The sequence below is a fragment of the Eurytemora carolleeae genome, unplaced genomic scaffold (assembly GCF_000591075.1).
Source record: "Eurytemora carolleeae unplaced genomic scaffold, Eaff_2.0 scaffold75, whole genome shotgun sequence".
In the NCBI taxonomy this organism is placed as follows: domain Eukaryota; kingdom Metazoa; phylum Arthropoda; class Copepoda; order Calanoida; family Temoridae; genus Eurytemora; species Eurytemora carolleeae.
Genome location: NW_019396178.1, coordinates 403,148 through 428,996, shown reverse-complemented (window position 1 = coordinate 428,996; position 25,849 = coordinate 403,148). Strand labels below are relative to the sequence as shown.

Below are 25,849 nucleotides of genomic sequence, written 5' to 3'. Positions count from 1 at the left end.
AAGAAAAAATCAGAATATATATGTAAGTCTAATATATTAGAGCCTACCTCTGGCTCTAATATATATGTAAGTCTAATATATTAGAGCCTACCTCTGGCTCTAGGGGGTGCATATGGGTACCGCCCCCCACACTACGAACCTTGTTTAATGTTAACTTTTATTTCTGATTACCAATTGAGGAGCGCGCATGCCGCAAAACACCTTTGGGCGGCAGTTATTACCAATTGAGGACTTCTGCTGCAATTAAGGTTTCCAATCGGAATTCCGTTGCGCGGAATTGCGCGGAATTCCTCGCAATGGTGGCTGCCTCTTGCGCTATTTCATTACGTGCATTTGCGCTACAATTGCAACAAAGTAAGCAATTAAATATTCGCAGAATTGCACGGAATTTCATGGAATTGCGCAGAATTGCGCGGAATTGCGTGCATCGGAATTGCTTTTCTATCTAAGACTCAATAATTTTAACTGTTAAATTTGCAAATTTATGCAGCAGATACAAGAATGAAATTAAATATCTCTGTTGATTTTGAAATAATCGAGGCCCGAGTGTCACTTGTTTCAAGAGTTTTCAAATTTTAAAGTTTCTTTTAGTTAAGCTACTAATTAACAATTTAATCTGATTCTTTTTTCATTTGTTCACATTGGATAAACATTAAAATGGAAACTTTTCTTGGTTCAAATTGTAAGGTTCGTTTAATCAAAATTAGATATTTTGCTACAGTGAGAACCAGAAAACTATGGTACAGAAAGACAACATCACAGTGTATTTGATGTAGTTACAAGTCAAACAAAATGAATTAGTAACTTATTAAATCACTTAACCAGTTACATGGGTCTGCTTGAGTCTAAACTGTCGTCTTCCTATGCCAGATTTTTCTGGTTTTCATGCTGCAAATGAATATTATAAAACAAAAGATTAAGTTTAAATTCAATTTTATCAGCACTTAAGACTTATTTGTTAGCGAAGTTCAGTTTATTGTATGCCACTACCAAAGTTTAAATTGAATATTTTGTTGTTGAAAGGAATTGTGCAATACTTAATTGCATTTATTGCGTGCTATAAGGTTTAAATTGAATTTTATCAAAAAATTGAAACGCAAGCGCAAGAAAGTTGGACGTAATTGCGCGCTATAGAGCGCAATTGCGCACAATTTCGTTGCGTTTATTTGCGCGCAATTATTACGGAATTGCGCGCAAGTAAAATCCACTTGCGTTGGAAACTCTAACTGCACTCCCCCTCTGTTCCAACTATGGAAAAGGACGGCACAAAATGCGCATGCCTTGTAAACAGATTTCAAATATAATTCATGGATATCATATTTTTGAAATATAAAGGGTTCAGAAATAACCAAAATCGTGTTTACCTCCGAATCATATTATTTGTGAATAAAAATGAAAAAAAAATATTCAAAATTGACGAAACGGAAAAATAAAAGCCGAACAAATTTATTTTTTCGGAGAAAAATATTCAAAATTAAAAATGGAAATTGCATTTTGTTGAATATTACACCAACTGTTTATATTTCGTATTTTTATTTTCTAAAAAGAACAGGTGTAAAAAGAACATTATTTTCTTTCTTTTAAATTTTTTCATAATACAAGTTCTCATTGATAAAGGAAACAAACAGCTCTTTATAATTTTTACACAGAAAAATATTTGATTTGTTCCAATTATATTATTGCGCTACCATTTTCTAGGGGAGATTTTAACCCTCTAACATTAAAATATAATAGCCATAGATAAAACAAAGGTTATAATGCAAGAAAAGTTATTTCAGAGGTGTACGCATCTTTTGTACTGCAGTGTACTATTTCTGGGCGGTAATGTAAACACAAGACGGATGTCGAAGCCTTACATGGGACCCATCTTTCACATAAAAAATCAATGAAATATTCTGGTCATAGGAAACTATTATGTGAATTATCAAACTTATCAAAATGTTATGCTTTTAACCTCATTGAATACAAAACGAACAATGAAGCATCTATTCTTATTTACAAATTCTGCCCAGAGAGAACTGGTTTCTATATGTACGTAGAATATACGCAACTGCAATTAATTTCCTTGCATTATAACGTTGGATAAAACAGTCAAGGGCGTACACAGAATAAAATCTAGGGGGTGGCCAAAAATTGTGCGAAGCGCAAAAATGTTTTTGTCCCCTCTAGGAGCTCTTGGGGTGGGGTGGGGGGGCAAAATTTGTACTATAAATTTAAAATATTTGACTTCTAGACGATCAGGCATACTTTTTTTTATGGGTTATAGTATTTTACGAAATTGTTTGTTATTGAAAATTGGTATCCATTCTTTTATATTGTAGTAGGGTTTCCAGTCGTAATTACGTTATGCGTAACACTTTTTAACACTTACGGAGAAGCATTACGCGAAATTACGTGCTAATTACGTACACAAAAGAAAGTCTAGTTTCGCGTAATTAATGCGTAATTACGCAAAATTACGTATACGAAACCGTTCCGTAATTAGTAAACCACATATTAATTCTCAGAAATGAATATACCGGGAAAATATGTGTAAGGATATGTGCGATACAGCCATGTCCAATCTGATTGGATAATTTAAATACTTTCAAATTGAATTAAAATTCGTTTATGGTGATGGACCAAACCTCTGTAGAGAAAAAAAAAGTAGATGTTAGAATTCCACATTTTATTGAAAATATATTTCGATCTAGGTTGACCCTTGCCAGTTCTCGTTATAATAACCATCAAAATCGATGTTAAGAACCACATGAAAACTCAAAATTTAAAAAAAATTATTTTTGATAAAGTTTTTAGACATTAAGTTTTAAAAATGCAATGTAAACTTACATGTAATTGTGATTTATGATATAATTATAATTATAATTATATGATATAAAGATAATTTTCTGACTCGACAATTGTTTTTTTTGCTTCTTATAAAAACCGTTGTAAATCGGGTATAGCCATCTTTGCATGGAGAGTCACTTCAAATTACGCTTACAGTCCTTTAATCGTTAAACACAGCAGACGTTAATAGTGTTGGACATGGCACGGGCAACGCCGAGTACCCGAGCATTTTAATTATGATTGAATCTAGTTTCGGTCTGCTAGAGGTTGTTTTCAAGTATTTTCAGATTTAATATTGCTTATTTCAGTAATATTCTTCAATAAACTGGGAAATATTAAAGGCAGTTAAATTGTTTCTAAGGTTTAAAAACATTCTGTTGTTTTACAACAAAACTCTGATATTTTAGTTTTGAAGCATTGAGCAATACGAAAAATAATGGGTGGGGGGTAATTGCATAGCTTAGAAAATACAAGGGGGGGGGGTTAATTTGATAGAGGGATTTAAAGGGACTTCAGACGTAATTTCAAGTCACCCTCCTTTTTCAAAATCCTCCAAATTGCATAGGTAAAGGAATAATCCCCCCAGGAACAGTGTAATTAGTATTACCCACTCCCTCGAATCCTAGTTTAATTCCCCTTCCAGCTCCCGTACTAGGAGATGTCAACGTTTTTCTTTTTTTCTAATCTCAGCTTTCGTTACGATAGTGTTCATCAAAAGTATAAACGTTTAAAACGTTACGTTGCACAGTATGACATTTTATGGCATAGACCAACGTTACGTAATGAATTTTCTGCACTTGAATACCTTACGTTAAGCTTCAGTACATGCTTGTGAAAAAAATAAGCTCCGTTACGCTTTTGCATTCCCTGTATTTTTTAAAAACTTTCCCAACGTTGCGCTAAAGCTTTAGAAATTTATCCACAATTTTCTAGCGTTCCACTTTCATACAAGGTAAATGTTTTTAGAGACCTTACGTTACACTTTCCCTTGGTTTGAAAAGTAAAAGGTGACAAACGTTTTGCTTTAATAACACATCATTTATGCATGAATTTCAGTGTTAACGTACCGTTTTATTTTAAAATTTCCAATATAGAATTTTTTTAAATTTCGTTTCGAAATTTCACTAAAATGCGACTTTTCTTACGTTGCGACTTATCGAATCGTTATTGTGGTAACCTTTATTTGTTAAACTATTTTACGACTGGAAATCAAGACTGTTTATTCATTTCGTTCAGGCCTTAAAGTTTCTTACATTACACTTCATAAAAAATAAAATGTTTCTAAATGAATGCATTACAAGATTTTTCTCCAAAATAATTTTTACTTTTATATTTTTCATCCTAAAACATGAACCATGCCAAAAAATTGAGTGTCATTAATTTTCTTTAATACTCACCTTGTATGTTGCTGTTGTATTTGTTAACCTTATATTAAAGAAGATGTAGAAGAATGCAGCAATTTAAAGATTTTGTTTAACATTATTATTATTTTTTAAAAATACAAGTAATTTTTAGCCTTCAACTCAAGTGGCGCGTCTTAAAGTGACTAAAGGTGTAGTTTCAAGTGACCTTCCATGTACAGAGCGACATGTCCAGCTTGCATTTGCAAGTTAGGAAAACGCTGATATTTTTTGTCATTGGGGGGAATCCCCTCAGCCTTATAAACAGCAAACTATTTTTGTCCTGTTCTTCAGTCTTCACTCTTCAGTTTAAGATTTGAAAAGTGTGATATTCAGTATAGCATTACATGACGTAAACCGGAAAAATTCCGAATTCTTTTACATTCGAAATTATCCAGAATTCCAATTTACGGAACAAATTTCCGAATCATTTCAATCCAAAATGGAAATTTTTTTCAGAATAATGGAAATCCTACTTCTCTCCCAGTAAGGCGTCTCACACAAAAAGTTTGACGTCTGTACTATACTCGGAGATGTGAAATATTCAAACTAACGTAACAACTTACTGCAACATATGGAGATATATTATAATGATACTTAATGAACCCTCTTAAAGTCATATTTACACTTGTTTACCTACCTTTTAAACAACAAAGATGACAAATTTACGTTAATTGTTTCTAATTGTTTTAAATCTGGAACATCTTTCTCACAAGAAAACATAAATGCCGCGTCGTCCCCATTCTTTAATTGATAGATCATTTTGTTAGGACAATTAGTCTTTAATCTTTATATATACTTTAAATAAGTTTTATTTTACATGAGAATAAATTAAAATCATGGCNGGGGGTCGGTGGGGTGGTGTAAAATAAAAAAGGAATTGAGTCTTTGCAACAAAATCAAATTTTCTAATCCCTATATTTTTAAACCTGATATTTTTGATAATTCAAATTTAGATTATTTGATCTAACAGAATTCATAATTCATAATTCATAAAAATAATAATAATAACCCTCTGCATTATGCACCATATAAATTAGGTTTGATTTTCAACTATAGTTGATAATAATACAGCTGGGCTTTACGCGTAAATTCAAGTGACCCTCCATGCAATGCTGTGAATGCCCGATTCACACTATTACCCTTAAAAGCTTTGCTTGATCAAGTATAAATTAGATATCAATGTTAATAACTTTTGAAGCAGTTCTATTTCAATTGTGGTTTCTTTAAAAAAGTTACTTGTGCATTTCTACTACAGGGAAACATATAGGAATTTTTAGAAATAAACTCTTTAAACCTTTACAAAAATGAGGCATTGCCCGCCATCTTTGCTTGGAAGGTTGCTTGAATTTACGCTTACAGTCCCTGAACTGTAACAATGGGACGAAGCGCCATTCATTTCTTCTTCTGCGACAGATAGAAGTTCAAGATTTGAAACAATTAGAAACATTTAAATCCAATTGGAGCATTATATTGCTTTATTTGCATGGGTAAACCAGTTTACGCAATAGAAGCATTCTATTGCTTTATTTGCAGGTAAACCAGTTGACACAATATCAGCATTCTATTGCTTTATTTGCAGGTAAACCAGTTTACCCAATAGGAGCATTCTATTGCTTTATTTGCAGGTAAACCAGTTTACGCCATAGGAGCATTCTATTGCTTTATTTGCAGGTAAACCAGTTTACGCCATAGGAGCATTCTATTGCTTTATTTGCAGGTAAACCAGTGTACGCCATAGGAGCATTCTATTGCTTTATTTGCATGTAAACCAGTGTATGCAAAAAGGACTTTTTAATTGAGATGTGTTGTGTTCATCGAGTACAATATACAATATTTGAATATACATAGTAAACATACACAGATGTTACAGATGTTACAACGTCAGTTTAAATACAGGACATCTCATATCACTAAGGGTGTCCCAGGAAATTCTTTAATACCAAAGAGAATAATAAAAAACATCGCTTGGTAGTAGTATTATAATAAAGTTGATTTCAAAGCAAAATATAATTGAGTATAAGATTTTTTAGCAAAATAAACTGCAAAAAGTCTTTAATATATTATACTTGATATGGGAAAAATTCAAAATTATTCCCCAACAGTCAGGTTTCGTAGAACACCCTGTATTAGATTATCTCTAGGCTTTAACGCCAAAATACGCACACAATACTCAAAAACCTAGTATTTTCTGCATGCACATCTTTAAATTAGCAATAAACAATTATTTTAAATTGTGATTTTCAAAAATCCAGCGACGTCATGCAAAATATATATATATATATATAGAACTTTATATTTAAATTTTAAATTGAAATAATGACGATTCCTTTTAATTTAAACTTCTAAACTTATTTTCACCAAAAATAAATCAATATTTCCTCTGAAATGGCTTATTTTTTAAAACATTATGAACAATAAAAATGATGCACCATAAGTTCATAACGAACGGCAAAAACCGTTAATTTTTTGATTGTTAACGAAACGAACGGTTGTGGCTCATTGCTGCCGGAAGACAAAAAAGATAATGTGTGGCATTGAAGGGGGCAATGGTGTGGCTGATGGCCGCCTGCCTTCCCCCGCTCTCTTGACTTCAGAGTTTTGACCTTCAGTGCAAGTAGTTTTAGATCACACAATTCCAAACACCCCCATTTTAATTTCTTCGCTTCTTCCATTTTTCTTACTTTCCTTCTCATACTGCATAAATCTGCATGTGACTTTATAGAGAACCAAAATTACAAATAATCAACTTTCAAAGAGAAAAACTAGAATACTTTTACTTAAAGTATGTCAAATGTACATTGTGCATATCAGAGGCAGAAACAGGGGGTGGCAAAAAATATCCCACTCCAGAATTGAAGAAACAAAAAATTGGTAATGCCTTTCCAGCTCTGGAATCCAACCTATTTTTTTCCTGTAAAGACTTGTGGTATTTAGAACATTTTTCCCATTTATGTTTTCTCCCAGACCCAGAGAACAGTGCAACGAGGTTATAGTATATAGAGTAATGATGTACGCTAATCCTTTACTAATTGCACAGGCCATGTACTTCACTTCCAAAGATCAATCAGCATATCACAGTACTCGGGGATGATTTTTGAAAATATTTATTTTCATTTAAGAAGGAAAAAGTTTTCAATCAAAAAACTCTGGGCTACATGGCTCTCGGTAATTTATGTAACTAAAAACTAGATAATCTTTCTTTATTTTCAATCACACTTTCAAAGGAAAACTTAACACACTAATAATTCAAACTAATATTGGAATATCTCACTAAAAATTGGTTACTTTAAAAGACTTTTATTCATAAATTGCCATACAATTGTTGTTTCAAGCATGAAAATACTTGATTTGAGAGCCCAGGGGATCCATCAATACTTGCACTCTAGTCTCTAAGCGTACTCTCATGTGGCAAACAGTTCCAAACAAACCTAAAAATAAAATATCAAACTATTGTTTTTTAACGATTACTAGACTAATCTTATATTTCAATTGTGAACGAGGGCGTAAATGGAGGTAAAATATGCGCAAAGCGAGAAAAAAACTTTGCCCCCCCCCCCAAGAGCTTCTAGGGGGGGGGCAAATTTAAACCGTAAATTCAAAACATTTGACTTTTTGGATACTTTAAAGGAACCCATGTACACTATACAGTCCAATTATCCTAAAGGACTACTTCATCTCTCCATCAAACAAAACTAGCAGAAAAAAAGCAAATTAATGTTTTTAATACTATTCACTCTAAAGTTTTAGATTGAAAAATTGTGATAGCTCTAAGTTCTATTGGGGGGGGGGGGGCTACGCCCCCCTGTATACGCCCTTGATTACGTACATTTTCTCTTTGCATACAGTTTTTGCTGACAGCTACAGCTGGTATCTTACAACATCTTAAGCTGTTATCTGCTGACAACTTTCCGTCCGGCATATGCACTAGTTGTTGACCGGGAAGTAATCCGCGAACTTGAATTTTGACGTCAGCGGTTTTAACTATTTGTACTTTTTGCTGGGGCGTTGCTTGAATCGGTGCTAATAGAATACAAGGAGGGGGCGATGGAATTCCCGTACTCGTTGCACGTTTTTGTATTGCTGAAGAACTAGTTTCTGTGTAACAACAATAACAAAGGCAGCCGATCTAATCAAGGAACTATATACAGGAACGCCCAACTCAGATATACGCATATTATGTACTGTACAATGTGGGAGCAATGTAAACAAACCCACATAAGTTGCAGGGAAATGACTAAAGCTCTGATGTGATATTGCAGTAAGCAGAGGCCATTAGTAGCTCCATGGTACTCTCTTGGATGGAATATTTTTGGCACGTAGTTTTAAGTGTATCCTGGCCGGAGATCTTCCACAGTTTTTTCAAGTTTTTTTTCGCTTTTGATGGTTGTAACATCTCTCTCTGTATTTCATTCCCATTTCCGCACTATCTTGGAGTTGAATAGTTTCTTGAGAATAAGGCAGGGCATACCATGGTCTTTCTTTATCACTTAGACATGAAAATCTGTAGGAACAGCCAAATCTATGGGTACAGCATTGTTCCATAACCTTTTACCACAGAGACTTCTATAGCATTTATTTTCAAAATGCCGACTGCATATCCGGCCAGGAGAATCTGTTTTCCATTTGACTATTGCAATCCACTGCTCTTTTAACGTGTGCAGGATTACATTTTCACAAGATGACGTACGATTGCAGTCTTTTACAGAGCAATATTTCATGGTTAGTATACGATTCTGATAAAACTGAGTAAAATTTAAGATACAAAACCTCCCCATACACTTGTACTCTGAAAGCGAAATGCATATTTGATGTGTGTACTGTATGATATAGGCCATAATCTCTTAATATCCCTTATCAGTAAACTGTCCTAGGTGTACACTTAGGCTAGACAGCGGCCCAGGTAGTTAACTATCATCCCCCCTGGAACAGTGTTAATATCTTTTTATGTCCAAATTACTTGTTTTTACATGTAAGACTTTGAATAGAAATTTACCAAATAAGGCAAAAAGTGCGTTGCAGCTGTGAAATACCATCCCTGTCCAAAATTACACAAAGACGTAATAAAGTTTAAAATGGAAATGGTCGTTTAAAGATAATCGAGAATTTTTAGAACAATCAGAATATATTGTACTAGCTTGGGAACCCAGCGCGCGCTGCCAAGGTTACTAAAGGTTACTCCCGCCGTTTACCCGCACTTGAACGATTTTACCTGGAAACTAAATTTTCGCTATGAAAGTCGACCCACTCAACTTAGAGTCTTAAAATTAAGCAAAAACATTCCCGTGGGTCTCCCGAGTTCCCCAATCAAAATTTGAGGCTAATATCAGCCAGGAGTTCCTGATTTATGATCGGACAAACAAACAGACATGACAGACAAACACAGATTACAACTTTATATATATTGTATATTTAAATATAATTGTTTCAGAGATTTCCAATGGCCGAGATACTAAAATGTTTATTTGCTTTACTTTGTTTAGCTACAACTGCTATGACTGGGTATGTGTTCCAGCTGGTTGGAAGACTTTTTGCAGCTTATTTCGTTAAACAAATCTTTTACTCAAATATAGATTTGTTTGAAATCAATTTTACTATGATATTACTGCCATTTATTATTTCTTATCATCATCTTTGGTATCAAACAACTTAACAAATTATGGAAGAAGACATTTTAAACTATTTACCAACTGTCATGTTTCCTGGGACACCCTGTATTTAGAAATATTTATAAACTAAAAAACCAAATTTAACATGTATTTAGTCTGGGCTTTCACGAAATACCTTGCTTTTGTACAAAGGTTATCTGCAAAGGATGAGACTTCAGCGACGACTATACGGAATTTATAATGTCTCTTTTATTTCTGTAACTATTAAAGTCTTTGATTCTATGCAAAATCATTACATAAACCATCTAAAGACCACATTTAAGGCAGAAGATCTGTTTTTAATGTAAAATCGTTGTATTTGAAGCGTTTTTAGTCGTCTTTACAGTCTCATTCTTTGTGGGAACCCTGTATGTTATTGTTACATGTAGTATACACTACCAGGCCTTTATGGGCCCATCTTCTATGTCAACTTCTTAGAGCAGGGGCGGCTTTTGATGTTTTCCAGGGGGGGGGGGGAAATGGAACCCCCCCTTGATTTTTTTTACAGGGAATTCGGTCAATTTTATGTCAAAACCATGATCAGCTGGGGGTGGAAGGTGGAAGGTAGAAAGTGAGTTTGCAAGATTTGGAATTTTTGAAAAATCTTCATTTTTAATGAAAAAGTGGCACCGCAGGAATTTTTTTTTTTATTGGATCAATTCTTTAAACATCAAAACTGATGGGCTAGAAGGTGTTTGCTCTCTCCTCTTGTGCTCCTAATTTTTCAAGGTGGTGGGTCGTCCGCCCCCAGTTTTCCAGGGAGGGACGTCCCCCCCAATTTTCCTGGGCCCCCCTCCCCCCCCTAAGCTTTTGTCTGTGAGCATCTTCTCTAGCTTTGTACAATATAAAACAATAAAAAAAGTTCGCGGATTCAAAAATGTTTTTTCTTGGATTTTTAAAATCTTACAAAAATCTAAATAGATGGAGACAAATTTTTCTAATTTTGAGCATTTTCTAATTTAGGCCCGATCTGTTCAGTCGTGTTGACGTTTATCGATTTCAAACAAACGAACAGACAAACAAAGTATTTATAGATGTAAAGGAGGGATTTGTTTTGAACATTCTGATTACACAACTGTGCACTGTGCAGTATTCTAGTGCGGATCAATCATTTATAAAAAAGATTTCATTATTTTCCTCATAATTTTCATTATTTTCCTCATAATTTTCATTATTTTCCTCATAATTTTCATTATTTTCCTCATAATTTTCATTATTTTCCTCATAATTTTCATTATTTTTAGATTTATGTTAATGGGAATTGACAGCGTAAAGTTCACCCAGTTTATAGTGGAATCATCTCAGAACTTTTCTATATCTGAGACAAAAACTTTTGAATTAGAATCAGGTAATGTAGTTGTCTAAAGCTGGTAAGCTAATGTCATAAAATATACAATAGCTTGTTTTAAGCCACATAGTAGGGGAATTTGAATATTTTATCCCATTTTGAGCAATATTATTAACCTTGTTCATCCCTACTCTTAAACTTGTTCTCCCAGAGAACAGTGTACGTATATTTTTCTTTGCCTTAGGGAGAGAAAGTGATTAATGTAATTTAGTATTTGTATTTAGAGTTTAGACATATTAATATTATCAACAACACAAATACTTATTAATTAATATTAAAAAGTAAAATCGGTTAATAATGTAATAATGTTGCTTATAGAATGGAATAAAGCTACTTATTTACTTATAGCGAGAATTTCCTTAGTAATATAATAATGATATAATATACTTTAATTATAATAATAATATACACACATTATTAATTAAAATCCAATATATGGATTGTATGAAAGAGAACGCAAGGTTGGTATTGTGTTCCGACACAATCAATATGAAAAGCTAATGGGTATTTATAGAAATAAAAATCTGAACACTTAATTTATATACTTTGATTGTCTGTCTATCTGTCTGTTTATTTGTTTGTATACAATGAACGTCAAAACGGCTGAACCGATCGGGCCCTAATTGTGAGTGGGGCCACACAACACCCCAGGGAAGGCGATGATCGTATTTTCAAAAATTTGCCACTAACAAAATTGGAATTTTAAAAATTTTGAAAATCAATGAATTTTTTTTTAAATCCGCGAAATTTTTTGTTCCTTTTTGTTTTACAATGGATACTAAGAGAAAATGTTCAAAATTGAAATAGATGATGGGGGAAAAGCCTTGTTTAAAAACTGATTAAAACTTCAAAAGAATTAAGATATTTCTAAAACTAAATTGATCAAGCAAAATACACAATTTATTTTTGGCAAATTTCGCCAAGCTTTATTTGTAAAGAATGATAAGAATGCAAGCTGTAGTTGGCTTCCATTTTGTTAGAAAACATATATACTTTATTAGGAAATATTTTTTGAAACTATTGTGTACTTTATCACTCAAGGTTACTTCATAGTAAATTTTATTATATAGACGCGTACTATAAAGTGGTTATCGTGCTATAATGTTATATTGGCTGTATTTATAGTACCGCGGGAAAAAAAAGTTCATTGGTTGCACAACCATTTCATAAAATTATCAATTATCAATATTATTTTTGCACATTACAAAGTTTGTTAACTTAAAGCTTCTCTGTATCTAAATTTTTTTCGATAATGAGAATCTTTCTGTCGAAAAATTGTAAAGCAATGCGAACCAAAATAACAGTGTTATTAATTTCTAGATTGGGAACCCAGCGTTACCCAGGGTAGTCATAGTTAGTCCTACTGTTTGCCCGCCCTTTGTTGTAAATTATGACTTTAACTATTTTCCCGATTCACTCAATTTAGAATCTTAAACCCGTGGGTCTCCCGAGTTCCCCAATCAAAATTTGAGGCAAATCGGTCAAGGGGTTAATGAGTTATGATAGGACAAACTGGCAGACAGACAGAGAGACAAAGAGAGAGACAATATATATGATTTACAACTGCTTTACTGGAAAGTTAAGAGGATTTCACTTTACCACGGGTTCCCTGGACCAATTTTGCCTACAAAACCTCCATAGCATTCAGAGGGATGTTTTGTAAGCAAAATTGGAGAGAACCAGTGATTAAGTAAAATTTATGATCTCCTGAAAAAGTAGTACACAATTTTATCGTCTTTTGAGATGAAAATACAAGAATTTTTTCACGGAAACTTCTCAGGTGGTTATTTAACTTAACTATCCCATAGAGTGTAAAAAATAGTTAAAAGTTAACATTTGTTTTTAGAAACAGATTCTGTTACGAACTATAAATATCATCTTGGGAGTGAATTTGTCAAGTTCAAAGCAACTAAATCTCCACTCAGGAAAGTTAAAAACACGTTAAATTAAAATTATATATTTTTAAAAATAATTTATTTGATTTNAATAATAATAATAATAATAAAAATAACAATAATGATAATAATAAGAATGATAATAACAATAATAGTGATAATGATAAACAATAATTAAAGTATTTTAGGGTTTATGATACCTGGGGGAGTAGATGCACATTTTTGTATTTTATTAGCACAGAGGTATAAAATAAATTAAAAACAAGAGTTAAAGCTTATCTCTCTCCATTTGTAGAAGAAATATTCAGAAAAGTATACGCGGTAATTGTACATCAGACAAATATTTATTTTAAAAATGAAGTAGAGTCTGCAAAGCATGTATAATCATATGGTAGGGCGGGCCGCGTCAGTTGTATCTATTCCTTACACCTTGGTTGTTTACAATAATCTCACAGAAGGGAATAATTCATTTGGTGTACCGTCCAGTTTTGCAATCTATAGTCTGTATGCAATATACATACATTTCACTTGTTCTAGCTGCTTTTATATCGGTCTGGTGCTTCAAATGAATGTGAGATTTAACAAAATAGCACCATGGTTACTTTACAGCACAGCTATAATAAAAATGACCATGAAGTGACCATGAATGATAAAGTACATGATGGTTTCATAAACGGATTATCGTTTAAGAGTATTCGATTTATTATCGTCATTCTTAAAATATTTTGTAAAGGAAAAAAATTTTAATTTGTAAATTTTAAAAAATACAAGTTATATTTCAAATTTTTATTCAACTACAAAGCACGAGATAATACAAATAACAATCACAATTTACTATGTAGTTTGGACCCGCCTAAACAGAGTTGGTTGTTTTAATTAGTTGGCCCATTATAAGCGAAAAAGAATTGTAAATAAATAGATGGATGTACACTGTACAGTTTACATATATTTTAATTATTTAGTCTGAAGACGGAGATCATGGTTTACCTGTTCTACATAATCCGGCCGAGGTACTGCAAACTAAATAATTCTACGGATTATATCTTTCTCAATAACCATGATAAAAGACGATCTCGAAATCTTTACTCAATTTTCATGTTAATTGGAACACCCGCCTGCATATAAAGATTGTCTCAAAAAAAAACTGTGCAGTAGAGATATTAGTAACTGAGGAAACAATTTTCGTTCATTTTTTACGATCAAGGTGTCATTCGAAAGCTCTATAATTCAGCTATTTCATGATGTAAAAGTTTTACTTCTAGGCCTCATCATGAAATAACTGAAATATAGAGCTTTCGAATTACACCTTGATCGTAATAATTGAACGAAAATTGTTTCCTCAATTACTAAAACCCCTACTGCACAGTTTTTTTGACACCCTGTATAAGCATTTCTTGACCGAATTGAAAAAAAAACTTATCATGTAAACTTGATGAAACAGAACATTTTTTTGTCAGGAAAATTATGGAAATCTTTGGTCTAAAACTAAATATGGATTCCAGTTTGCATTCGATTATCTCCTAGATCAGGTTTATTTATATACTCACTACTGAGTTCATTTAAAACAGGGGTGTTATAGTGTATACAGACATTTTCCCGGGGGTGGGGGGTCAGTCGAGGGCTGATTCACCCCTCGGGATAGGTCCCCGTACGCCCCCCTGGCTTATTTATATAGAGAGCTATTTCTAGAATTCATTAAAAAAGATTAAACTTATTGTTTAAAATTCGTTTAAACCTTCCGATCGTTATTAAACCATATTGTTTTTGGCCAGATCCACACTTAAAAAATGTTATTTCAATTTTATGAAAGAAGAAGACGACATTTTTCATCCTCCCTGTAAAAAAGTTAATTTAACAATGAGAAGAACTTAATAAGGTGTTAACTGTTTGTATCCAGGAACTTTCTAGCTGAGGAACTTCATACAATGCTGTGTTCCATCTTAAACCCCACATTAGCCCCATTCCGTCCAGGGGGGGGGGGGGCAAAATTATACTTTTATCATTTTTCCCCCTCCATGATTAAATCCTTTATACGCCCCAGTAACGATCGTTACAATTTACCAGATTCCTTGACCATAAAAATTTATCTCTTTTACATCATTGTATTACAAAAATAAGTAAAAAAAATTTTGATCTTCAAAAATATTTTTGAAAGTTTTTCAGTTTATTTTGTTACTAGGTGGATTGGGTGATGAAAGCTGATGATGATACATATGTTATAATGGAAAATCTTCATAATATGCTCGGTAATGATTAAAAAGCTTTCAAACAAGTTTACTGGTCAGAAACGAGTGCTGTTCCCAAGGTCAAATAAAATATATGGCAATGAACACAGCTTATTTGTTAAGTTTGAACATATAGTGAGAGGTAGTTTGAACTTCTAAAGTCTTAAGAAATTGCCTTATATACAGGGTGTCCCACGAAACATGACAGTTGGTAAATAGTTTAAAATGTGTTCTTCCATAATTTGTTAAGTTGTTTGATACCAAAGAGAATATTAAAAAATATTACATGGCATTCATAAAATAATAAATTTGATTTCTAAGTAAAACATATTTGAGTAAGAGAATTTTTAATGAAATAAACTGCAAAAAGTGTTTAATATATTATAACGTATATGGAAGAAGACATTCAAAACGATTCACCAACTGTCATGTTTCGTGGGACACCCTGTACCTGCTTTAAAAGCATTGTTATAAAGATTTACACCATCTATAGCCATCAGGCTGCAAAGAAAAATGGTTTAGAAAATTTAAGTTTGTGGTAAAGACTCAATTCTTTTCATCAAACTTAATAAAATTTTGAATTTTTTTATTTGATCTCTATAATTTAAATAAACATGATGATCTGCCCTGTCCTTTTTTGTGAATAATTTCTAAAAATGTGGTCTAAACATTTTTATACCTTTAAAATCGACGGAAATAATGAGAAATTTGGACAGAGTAAACAATATTTGAAAACCCAATTAGACGTAAGTCTTGTTTAAAACACTTTAAAATAATTTTTCAACTTTCAGAAATCTAAGATGATCTTAAAGTCGTCATTTTAATAAACATTTTTTGGCAAACCAGTACAACATTATTACCAACATAATTATATTTTAGCTCAACATGATCCGGAATTCCCAACTTTTTTTGGACAACATTTTGGTATAAGCGTTGATCAAGGATATATGAGTGGAGGCTCAGGATATATTCTTTCAAGGTAGGATTTTATGAATGATTTGAGTCGTACAGGGTGTCCCACGAAGCATGACTTGAAAATTGCCTTGCATCTTTGAAATAAATTGTGGCATTTTTTTGTAAACATAATTTTTTAAGTATTGTAAACCCAACCAGGGTTCATACCTATGTACTATGTACATAATCTCATCCCAGTCAGAGAAATGATTCATAAACAAATGCAATCTAAGAATAAAGCCAAACAAAAAGGGTATTGAACTCTTGGCTTATTAATGTTGAATTCTTTTCAAGTCTATAGTATAATAATAGAGTTAATAATAAAAAGATAACCTTTTATGTGTGTTCGATATTGTAACCCTCCCCCCCCCCCCCCCCTCCCTGCGGAAGATTGGTATAGAGCATGATGGAAAATTCTTCAGCACAAATCAACCCAAACCCTGCTCCAGCCGCCCTATCTAGTGTTGCCCCCCACAGGGCCTGACCAGCTAGCTGGCCCTAGGACTAAGAAATCGCGGGATCTGGGTTTAGAACACAGAGAGGGAAGGAGAAAGAAAGAAGCCCTGCCAGTTGTGCATCAGTCCTCAGAGAGTATAGGATGAAGTAATTCGCCAACTCCCTATACAGTTGTAGGATACTCAATCCACTGGGAACTGCTGGGTTGCATCAGAGCTGTAGGATACTCAATCCACTGGGAACTGCTGGGTTGCATCAGAGCTGTGGGAAAAAACCAGATTACTCTGGTTAAGGCTCTTGTTAAAGGAAGAGTCTTAAAACTCTGGTTAAAGAAGAGTCTTGGAACTGAGATTCTAAATAGAGAAGAGCACAGAAGTTGTCCCTCTGAATAAAGTAGGCAGGGAGAATGGATTCCTCTGTCTTGTAAGAAGATTCCAGGAAACCAAATCTGTGGATCTGATTGAGACTGTAGTAGCAGTATACCTACATAGCTAATTTAGTTCATTGTTTTATAGTTTTATACAACTTTGTAACCTATTTCCTATTATACTTTTGATATAACTGTTCAACTACTTTGTCTTTTATTGGTGTTAGACTATATTCGTCTAGACTCTAGAGTATTGTTACCCCCTTTGGGGTTTATCCTTTCAAGTAAAACAATATTACTAAAGAAGAATTCTGTTCAGATTTCGAAAAGTTTTTTTAAACTAAATATTTGTTATTTTTCGCTAGGCTATTTGTTCTAACAATGAAGTTATATATCACAATTTTTAATGTACGGAAGTAGATTACATTTATATATTTCACTATACTAAATATCGACAAGTTTAAGACAAACAATAGCAAGAATTAATTAGTAATTAAACTCAGTGCATATGAGCTAAAAATTTGATAATTAAATATGACGTTTGAATCGTTTCAACAATAACCAAAAAACTTATTAATTGTAAACAAGTAAGGTTGGAGTAGAAACTGGAAAAGTGAAAACAACATTTTCAGCGTTTTAACATATAGCTGCTCGCAATCAGCGACGACATTATATAGCAGATTTAATTGTTCTAAGTCATATAATTAAGGCCAAAAGAAAGATTTCCCGGTAATTTTTATTCAGTACGATTAGTCAGATTAAAATATGTGGAGACAAAGTTGGGAAGGATAGGATGAAGTTTATTCAGTACGATTAGTCAGATTAAAATATGTGGAGACAAAGTTGGGAAGGATAGGATGAAGTTTATTCAGTACGATAAGTCAGATTAAAATATGTGGAGACAAAGTTGGGAAGGATAGGATGAAGTTTATTCAGTAGGATTAGTCAGATTAAAACATGTGGAGACAAAGTTGGGAAGGATAGGATGAAGTTTATGCTGTATTATGAATCTTGAGATTTCGAAAAGTTAAATAATTGAATCCTGAACGCAATTCTTGATATTTCTGGCAAAAAAAAGAAGACCAATTTTTAGAAATGCCAGAACTTGAAAAATATGTAAAAGTAGGTTGTTGGCAAATGATTGCCTCTAATAAAATCAAAGTCGTATTTCAAGTCGTCGTTCTACTCTCAAGTTTGGTGGACAACATGTATTTTCCAAATTACCTTAATTAATTTTTAATATTTAATCAGCTTTCTTCTGCAAGATTCAGTTTTGCACCTTGAAGGATCTGTGAGTCTAAAATAGACGTACTTAAAGTACTTTAAAGGAACTGTAGAGTATAGAATAGACGTACTTAAAGTACTTTAAAGGAACTGTAGAGTCTGGAATAGACGTATGGATGATCATGAGTAAAAATAAAACACAAATATTTTAATTTTATTTTTTCTGATGTTTGGTGATTAGTCAAAAATTTGTTTTAAATGTCCCATTTTGTATTGTTATATTTGAAAACATAAAACTGTTTTTATTTAACAAGAAGATATTTTCAAACATAATTTTTTCTTTTAATTCAGTTTTTTATTTGTCCAGGAAAGCTGTAGAGATACTGGTTACAAAAGCATTCACCAACAGTAGTTTATGCAGGGGTAAACAATGGAACATAAAATTTATATGTTTTTTTGTGTGACAAATTCGAGATCAAACTCCTAACACTCATACAAACTCCTGAAAGACAAACTCCTGAAAGAAAAATTCCTGAAAAACTAAATATAAATACGTGAAATGATACTTCTAAATGACAAAACTTCTGTAAATGAGTTTTTGTCACAAACTCAAATTTTCTAATGCTTATATCTTGCCAACCTTATTGTGTAAACCTTTTATATTTCAAACTTAGATCACTTTAACTAACACAATTCATAGTTTGAAATATCTAAAGTCTACGACATTGGGTTCTGAAGATATAGGGATTTAAAATTCAGAGTTTGTGGCAAAGACTCCTTTGTCGAGAAAACTTGAAGAAGTGTTAATAAATTTTATTTATTAAACATCTTAAAATCAAAACCTTTAAACAAAATCTTTTTATTAATAATTTAAAGTTCCACTGTTTACTCTCGGCATATAGAAAACGATGTAAGTAAACTATTTTATAAATGTATAATTATTCCGTTTTTCCATTTATGACATTCTTTCCACATTCTTGACATTCTTGACATTCTTGACATTCTTGACATTCTTGACATTCAAACCCAATTTCGAAGCTTTGTTTTTTTGTCTAGCTGTGAAATCTATTCTGTATATCTTTCATTTATGACAAATCGAGTAATAAAATTTTTTTTTTTGAAATCTTTATCTTATAGTCTACTTTTATTCTGTTCTATTAAATTGTATATCAATGAGATGTTTATTTATAAAACTGTCAATTTCATATCGTTACCAATTTAAAATACATTTGTATTTTTGGCAGCACAAAATATGTCAGCATATCAAATATTTTGTTTTACCAATAGAAGTACAAAGAATGACAATACAAACATTAGCACCTACAGGATGAGACTTTAAAGATCCTCTGACTTGTGGTCTTTAAACTCTTTAAATATCTTTTTCAATGATTTTGCAAACAAAGAAAGTAATTTAAAGTTTATTCAATGATTTTGCAAATTAGTTTATAGTTGGAGGGAATCATAAATATAAGGAAACAGAAGAAGTTCTGTACAGTCGTCTCTGAAGTCTCATCTGGGGGACCCAATTCCATTCTTGATTTAATAAAATAAATTCTGTAGTTTAGAATTTGGAAGTTAGAGCTCTCCCACATAAGTCTGCAATTTGATTTTCTTTAATATTATCTGAACTTGAATTTAGGATGGATGTGGATTTAATATTATCCGAACTTGAATTTAGGATGGATATGGATTAACTATTATCCGAACTTGAATTTAGGATGAATATGGATTTAATATTATCCTAATTTGAATTTATGATGGATATGGATTTAATATTATTTGAACTTGAATTTAGGATGGATGTGGATTTAATATTATCCGAACTTGAATTCAGGATGGATATGGATTTAATATTAGCCGAACTTGAATTTAGGATGGATATAGATTTAATATTATATCTGAACTTGAATTTAGGATGGATATGGATTTAATATTATCCGAACTTGAATTTAGGATCGATATGGATTTAATATTATCCTAACTTGAATTTATGATGGATATGGATTTAATATTATCCGAACTTGAATTCAGGATGGATATGGAATTATGGTTTTAATATTATTCGAACTTGAATTTACGATGGATATGGATTTAATATTATCCTAATTTGAATTTAGGATGGATATGGATTAAATATCAGCCGAACTTGAATTTAGGATGGATATGGATTTAATATTATCCGAACTTGAATTTAGGATAGATATGGATTTAATATTATCTGAACTTGAACTCAGGATGGATATGGATTTAATATTATCCGAACTTGAATTTAGGATGGATATGGATTTAGTATTATCCGAACTTGAATTTAGGATGGATATGGATTGAATATTATCAGAACTTGAATTCAGGATGGATATGGATTTAATATTATCCGAACTTGAATTGAGGATGGATATGGATTCAATATTATCCGAACTTGAATTCTGGATGGATATGGATTCAATATTATCTGAACTTAAATTCAGGATGGATATGGATTCAATATTATCCGAACTTGAATTGAGGATGGATATGGATTCAATATTATCCGAACTTGAATTCTGGATGGATATGGATTTAATATTATCTGAACTTGAATTCAGGATGGATATGAAGATGTGGAGATGGGATCGTGCCTCTCTAAAATAGGAGTTAAACCCTCAGATTCAAGAGATAAAAAGGTGAAGTATTTTTTGCGCAAACTTAAAGGGACAGTAAACGTAATTTTAAGCCCCCTCCCCCCTCCCCCCTCCCCATTTACAGAGTGGAATGTCCGATGTACAGAGCTACCCTACAAAGCTTTGTTTTATAAAGTATATGTTTTAATTTGATACTGATTAATTTCAATTGTGATTTCTCTAAAAAAAATACAATGATTCATCAGAATATTTTCCATATTATGGATCAGATAAAGGTTTCAAGAGTATCGTTGCGAATCGGGCATGTCTCTTTTTAAATGAAGGATCACTTGAAGGTACAACGACAGTTTTGAAATGTACATGATAAGCTACCAAGACATAACATATCAAAATTCAAAATGTTGGAAAATGTATCTCATAGAATCACAGTTTCCAGGGGCGTACACAGTAATTTGTCCAGGGGGAAGCTTAAATCAGTTTTCTTTCCAATGGGACTCAGCACCCGTTGGGGCCTAAAAGCTCCTGGACACCAAAGATTTTATTGATTTAGGGGGGGGGGGCGGAGCCCCCAAAATCTCCCCCTTGTGTACCCTACGACATAAAATTCAGTGATGGTGATGAACCAAACCTCTGTAGAGTAAAAAAGTAGATGTTAGTTCCACATTTATTGAAAATATATTTCGGTCTGGGTTGACCATCGTCAGTTCAAACGATATAATAACCATCAAAATTGATTAAAAAAATAAAAAAAATGTAAAAATCACAAGAATATAAACAAACAAAAAGATTATTCAAAATAAAAATTTGGGCTGTCAAATGGACATAAGGGAAAAGAACTCAGATTATGAGATGGGAAAAAGATAATTTGCAAATATTCACTTTCTAAAAAAATGTTTTTAGACAATTATTATTCCTTGAGATTGTTTCTTCACAAAGATTAAAAACAAACTGTGTAGATGTGTGAATATTGAGTTGGGGTGGGGGTCGATCTAATTAACGAACTTTTCCGTGAGTCGGGGGAGGGGGAGGGGGGCCTTCCTNTTGAACAGCTGATAAAACTTTGCTGGATTCTTGTCATCAGCCAGCATAGCTTTAAGTTCTTCAGTTGTGATGAAATTCTTATCAGCTGCAGTATCTAAAACAGACTTTATCTGTTTCTTTGTTTCTTCAACTTCCTTCTCTTCAACTTGTACATAGTACGGATTTAGTGTTCCATTCTCTTGCAGTTGTTGGTTAGAAAGTTCGTTCAGACAGGATTCCATATAACTCTCAAACTTCAGAATTATGATTCCTGCACCCTTATCACAAGGTTTTATAGTGATCACCCGGTTTCTCTGAAGACTGATCAACTCTTTAAGAGCTTTTAATTCTCCAGGAGGTAGGTTAGGTCTGATTTTATTTCTATTCTCTGGGTCTAGGATTTCTGATTTAACTGCATGACAAAACATTTTAAGCTCTTCTGGTGGTTTATGATTACGAGGAAGGTTAGTTTTTTCCTTTCTGAAGATTGAAGGTTGATATTCATGGTCGTCTTCCTGAGTGGCAAAAAACTCCCTCCAGCGAAGTTTCCTTTCAAATTTAGAAAAATCCACTAAAACCTGTGAAAGATTGAGAGATAATGGGGTAATAGCAAAGCTTAAACCTCTGTTGAGAAGATTTTCCATGTCTTGAGAAAGCTCTATACCAGAATAGTTAAAAACCACATTTAGCTTTTTCCTAGATTGTTTTCTTTTCAGTCTCTTACCCTATGACACTTTCCAAACCAAATACTGCATAGAGTGTGATTCTATATTATAAGCGTCAATAGGGAGGGAATCCCCGGACACATGAGCTTAAGCTATGCAGACACGAGCCTCCCAGATTTGCTAGGGAGCCCAAGCCTCAGCTGTGCAGTAATGAGGTTTCTTAAAGGTTGGGAGTATTTCTCAAGTATCATAAATAGTGCCTAATTATGACTAATAAAGTGCCAAATTAAAGTTTAAACTTTTTTTTAAACAAAAAGGAAAATATTTAGAGAAAAAATTTTAATTGAATTTCATTTCATCTTTTATAATCTTTGATTTAAGCAATACCTTTTTTGAAGTTCAATTTAAATTTAGAAAATTTGTATAATTTTTCTTAAATCTTAACATTTTTCAAAAATATCTTCCTTTCTGCGTAAGAAATGTTTAAAGTTTAGTATAATTCTTATAAACCACTTTATGAGTCCATATGTTTCTAATCATGACAATAAAGAGATGACTCTAATCTTTAGCAAATTCTTATGCCACTACGTCAAAAAAAGTTGTTAAAATTTTTCATTATACTTAAAAACCAAGATTAAAAAAAGCTGTGCTGTATGGTGGAGGCTCGTTTACTGCATAGCGAAGGCACGGTCTGCATAGCGGGGGCTTGGTCTGCATAGTGGAGGCTCGGTTTACCTAGCAAATCTGGGAGGCTCGTGTCTGCATAGCGAAGGCTCATGGCGTCCGGGTGTTCCCTCTCTCGCGTCATGAGGAAGAAGCGCTGCAATTTACTAAAATCTTCTTTTAAAGGGACTATTATTCTATTTTTTTGGTGAAATAGGGGAAAAAACTAACCCAATTAAACTGTTCAAAGATGTTATGTATCATTAAAGGGATAATGGATTTATGTGGAGGGGGGGGGGGGGGTCATAATCGTTTGAATTCATGTTACTTTAACCGGATTTGATAAAATCATAGAAATTTTCCGTTGATTTTAGAGAAATGAGGAAACATTTTTTCCCGCTCAACTATGGGATATGTTATCGGTTAGTAACACAAGCTGGCTTCAGACCTATATGTCCAAAAAACCAGTTGCAGGTAATTAAATATAACATTTCCACGTGAAATCTATTCATGAATGCAGTTCTAAGAGTTTAATGACTAATGGTTCTAAGAGTTTAATGATTAATAGTTTAAGAGTTTAATGATTAATGGTTCTAAGAGTTTAATGATTAATGATTCTAAGAGTTTGATGTTTAATGGTTCTAAGAGTTTAATGATTAATGGTTCGAAGAGTTTAATGATTAATGCTTCTAAGAGTTTGATGTTTAATGGTTCGAAGAGTTTAATGATTAATGGTTCTAAGAGTTTAATGATTATTGGTTCTAAGAGTTTGACGTTTAATGGTTCGAAGAGTTTAATGATTAATGGTTCTAAGAGTTTAATGATTAATGGTTCTAAGAGTTTGATGTTTAATGGTTCTAAGAGTTTAGTTTAATGATTAATGGTTTAAGGGTTTAATGATTAATGGTTCTAGGAGTTTGATAATAAACAATTCTCAGAGTTTAATAATAAACAGTTCTAAGAGTTTAATAACAAACAGTTCTAAGAGCTGGAGATGGATTTAATGATTTAAAATTAACAGTTTAAAGTGTTTAAAAATAAGCTTTTCTAGGAGTTTAATAATAAACAGTTCTGAGATTTTAATAATAAACAGTTCATAGAGTTTAATAATAAACAGTTCTAAGATTTAATAATTAACAGTTCTAAGACTTAAATAATAAACAGTTGTAAGAGTTAAATAATTAACAGTTCTACGAGTTTTATAATAAACAGTTGTAAGAGTTTGATAATTAACAGTTCTAAGACTTAAATGATAAACAGTTCTAAGAGTTATATAATTTACAGTTCTACGAGTTATATAATTTACAGTTCTACGAGTTTCATAGTTAACAGTTTTAAGAGTTTAAAGATAACAGTTCTAAGACTTATATGGTAAACAGTTCTAAGAGTAAAAAAATTAACAGCTCTAAGAGTTTAATAATTAACAGTTCTAAGATTTAAAAATTAACAGTTTAAAGAGTTTACGGATAATTGATAAATGATAAATGATTAAATCCGGATGAAAAATTATAGATCCAATTTTCTTTTCCAACCACTGTCAGTTTTCTTTTAAGGATTTGATTGCTGCAGTGAATATGCCATATCTTTCCATTATGTGACCCCTCAGAGGTAATTTTTAGATTTTTTAAATAATTTGTTTTTGTTTTTTAAAGGGATAGAGAATTATAGTCAAGCACTAGACTTTTCTCCATTTTGACAAAATGGCTAGGTTTCAAGCAGTTTACTAGGCTAGGTTTCAAGCAGTTTAACTTAGTTCTTTTATACTTTTACTCTTTTTTATTTTGTATTGACTGACTCCACAGGAGTAATTTTCAATTTTAAGAAGAAATTCTAATTTTTCAATTCAACTATTAAAGAAGAAGAAGTAAACTTTTACAAGGAGCTGGTTTAAGATATTTTAATGAAAATTTTAGAAAAGGAATTGAGTTTTTGCCACAAACTCAAAACTTCTGATCCCAATATCTTTGCAATCTGATGGTGCAAATTTTTGATATTTTAAACTTAGATTATTTTATCTATAAGTATTAAAAGTTTGAAATATCTAAGGTCTACGACATTGGGTTACAAAGAAATAGAGATTAGAAAATCAGAGTTTGTGGCAAAAACTCAATTCCTTTCAATTTGTTTATCCTTCTCTTAACTGAATTTAATAATTTAATAGAACAGCTTTCGTTTAACCATTTTTTTAAGCTCTCATTTAAAAAATAATTCTTGGTTAATTTGAACAGTTTTCAAATTGTTTAGGATGTACGAAATGGAATACGTTATTTACAAATTAAAGTAAGTAAAATTTTATTACTAAAATTGTAATAACTGTCTCAGAAGGTTTTTTAAATACAAAAGGTTAAAATTAACTTTTGTTTGAATATTATAGATTGGTTGACATTAAAGAAATTCGTGAGACTCTTCGGGAAAGACTAAAAGATGTTTCTAACTCTCCTTTACCATCTTAACCAAGATAATTAATAATTTACTCTCAGACAAATTAGAATCAATGGAAATTTAAACCCCTAAGGGATTCAATGATAAACCCG

At 32.3% G+C, this 25,849-nt stretch overlaps 2 protein-coding genes across 2 annotated transcripts in view; one reads left to right on the top strand and one right to left on the bottom strand.

Moving 5' to 3' along the window:
- LOC111697307 (glycoprotein-N-acetylgalactosamine 3-beta-galactosyltransferase 1) overlaps positions 1–5,056 on the bottom strand; it is a 25,068-nt gene extending 20,012 nt beyond the window's left edge. Inside the window, exon 1 of the mRNA XM_023467255.1 lies at positions 4,706–5,056. The gene's annotated coding sequence lies outside the window, so the exon portion shown is untranslated. The remainder of the gene's footprint in view (positions 1–4,705) is intronic.
- The window catches only part of LOC111697326 (glycoprotein-N-acetylgalactosamine 3-beta-galactosyltransferase 1), a 27,809-nt gene extending 1,960 nt beyond the window's left edge, over positions 1–25,849 (top strand). Inside the window, exons 2-16 of the mRNA XM_023467279.1 lie at positions 5,766–5,811; positions 11,122–11,225; positions 13,072–13,165; positions 13,309–13,363; positions 14,083–14,130; positions 14,578–14,649; positions 15,300–15,366; positions 16,225–16,324; positions 18,714–18,769; positions 19,249–19,256; positions 20,932–21,009; positions 23,690–23,789; positions 24,869–24,923; positions 25,560–25,595; positions 25,690–25,849. Coding sequence (XP_023323047.1) covers positions 5,766–5,811; positions 11,122–11,225; positions 13,072–13,165; positions 13,309–13,363; positions 14,083–14,130; positions 14,578–14,649; positions 15,300–15,366; positions 16,225–16,324; positions 18,714–18,769; positions 19,249–19,256; positions 20,932–21,009; positions 23,690–23,789; positions 24,869–24,923; positions 25,560–25,595; positions 25,690–25,768 — 998 coding nt within the window. The 3' untranslated portion in view covers positions 25,769–25,849. The remainder of the gene's footprint in view (positions 1–5,765; positions 5,812–11,121; positions 11,226–13,071; positions 13,166–13,308; positions 13,364–14,082; positions 14,131–14,577; positions 14,650–15,299; positions 15,367–16,224; positions 16,325–18,713; positions 18,770–19,248; positions 19,257–20,931; positions 21,010–23,689; positions 23,790–24,868; positions 24,924–25,559; positions 25,596–25,689) is intronic.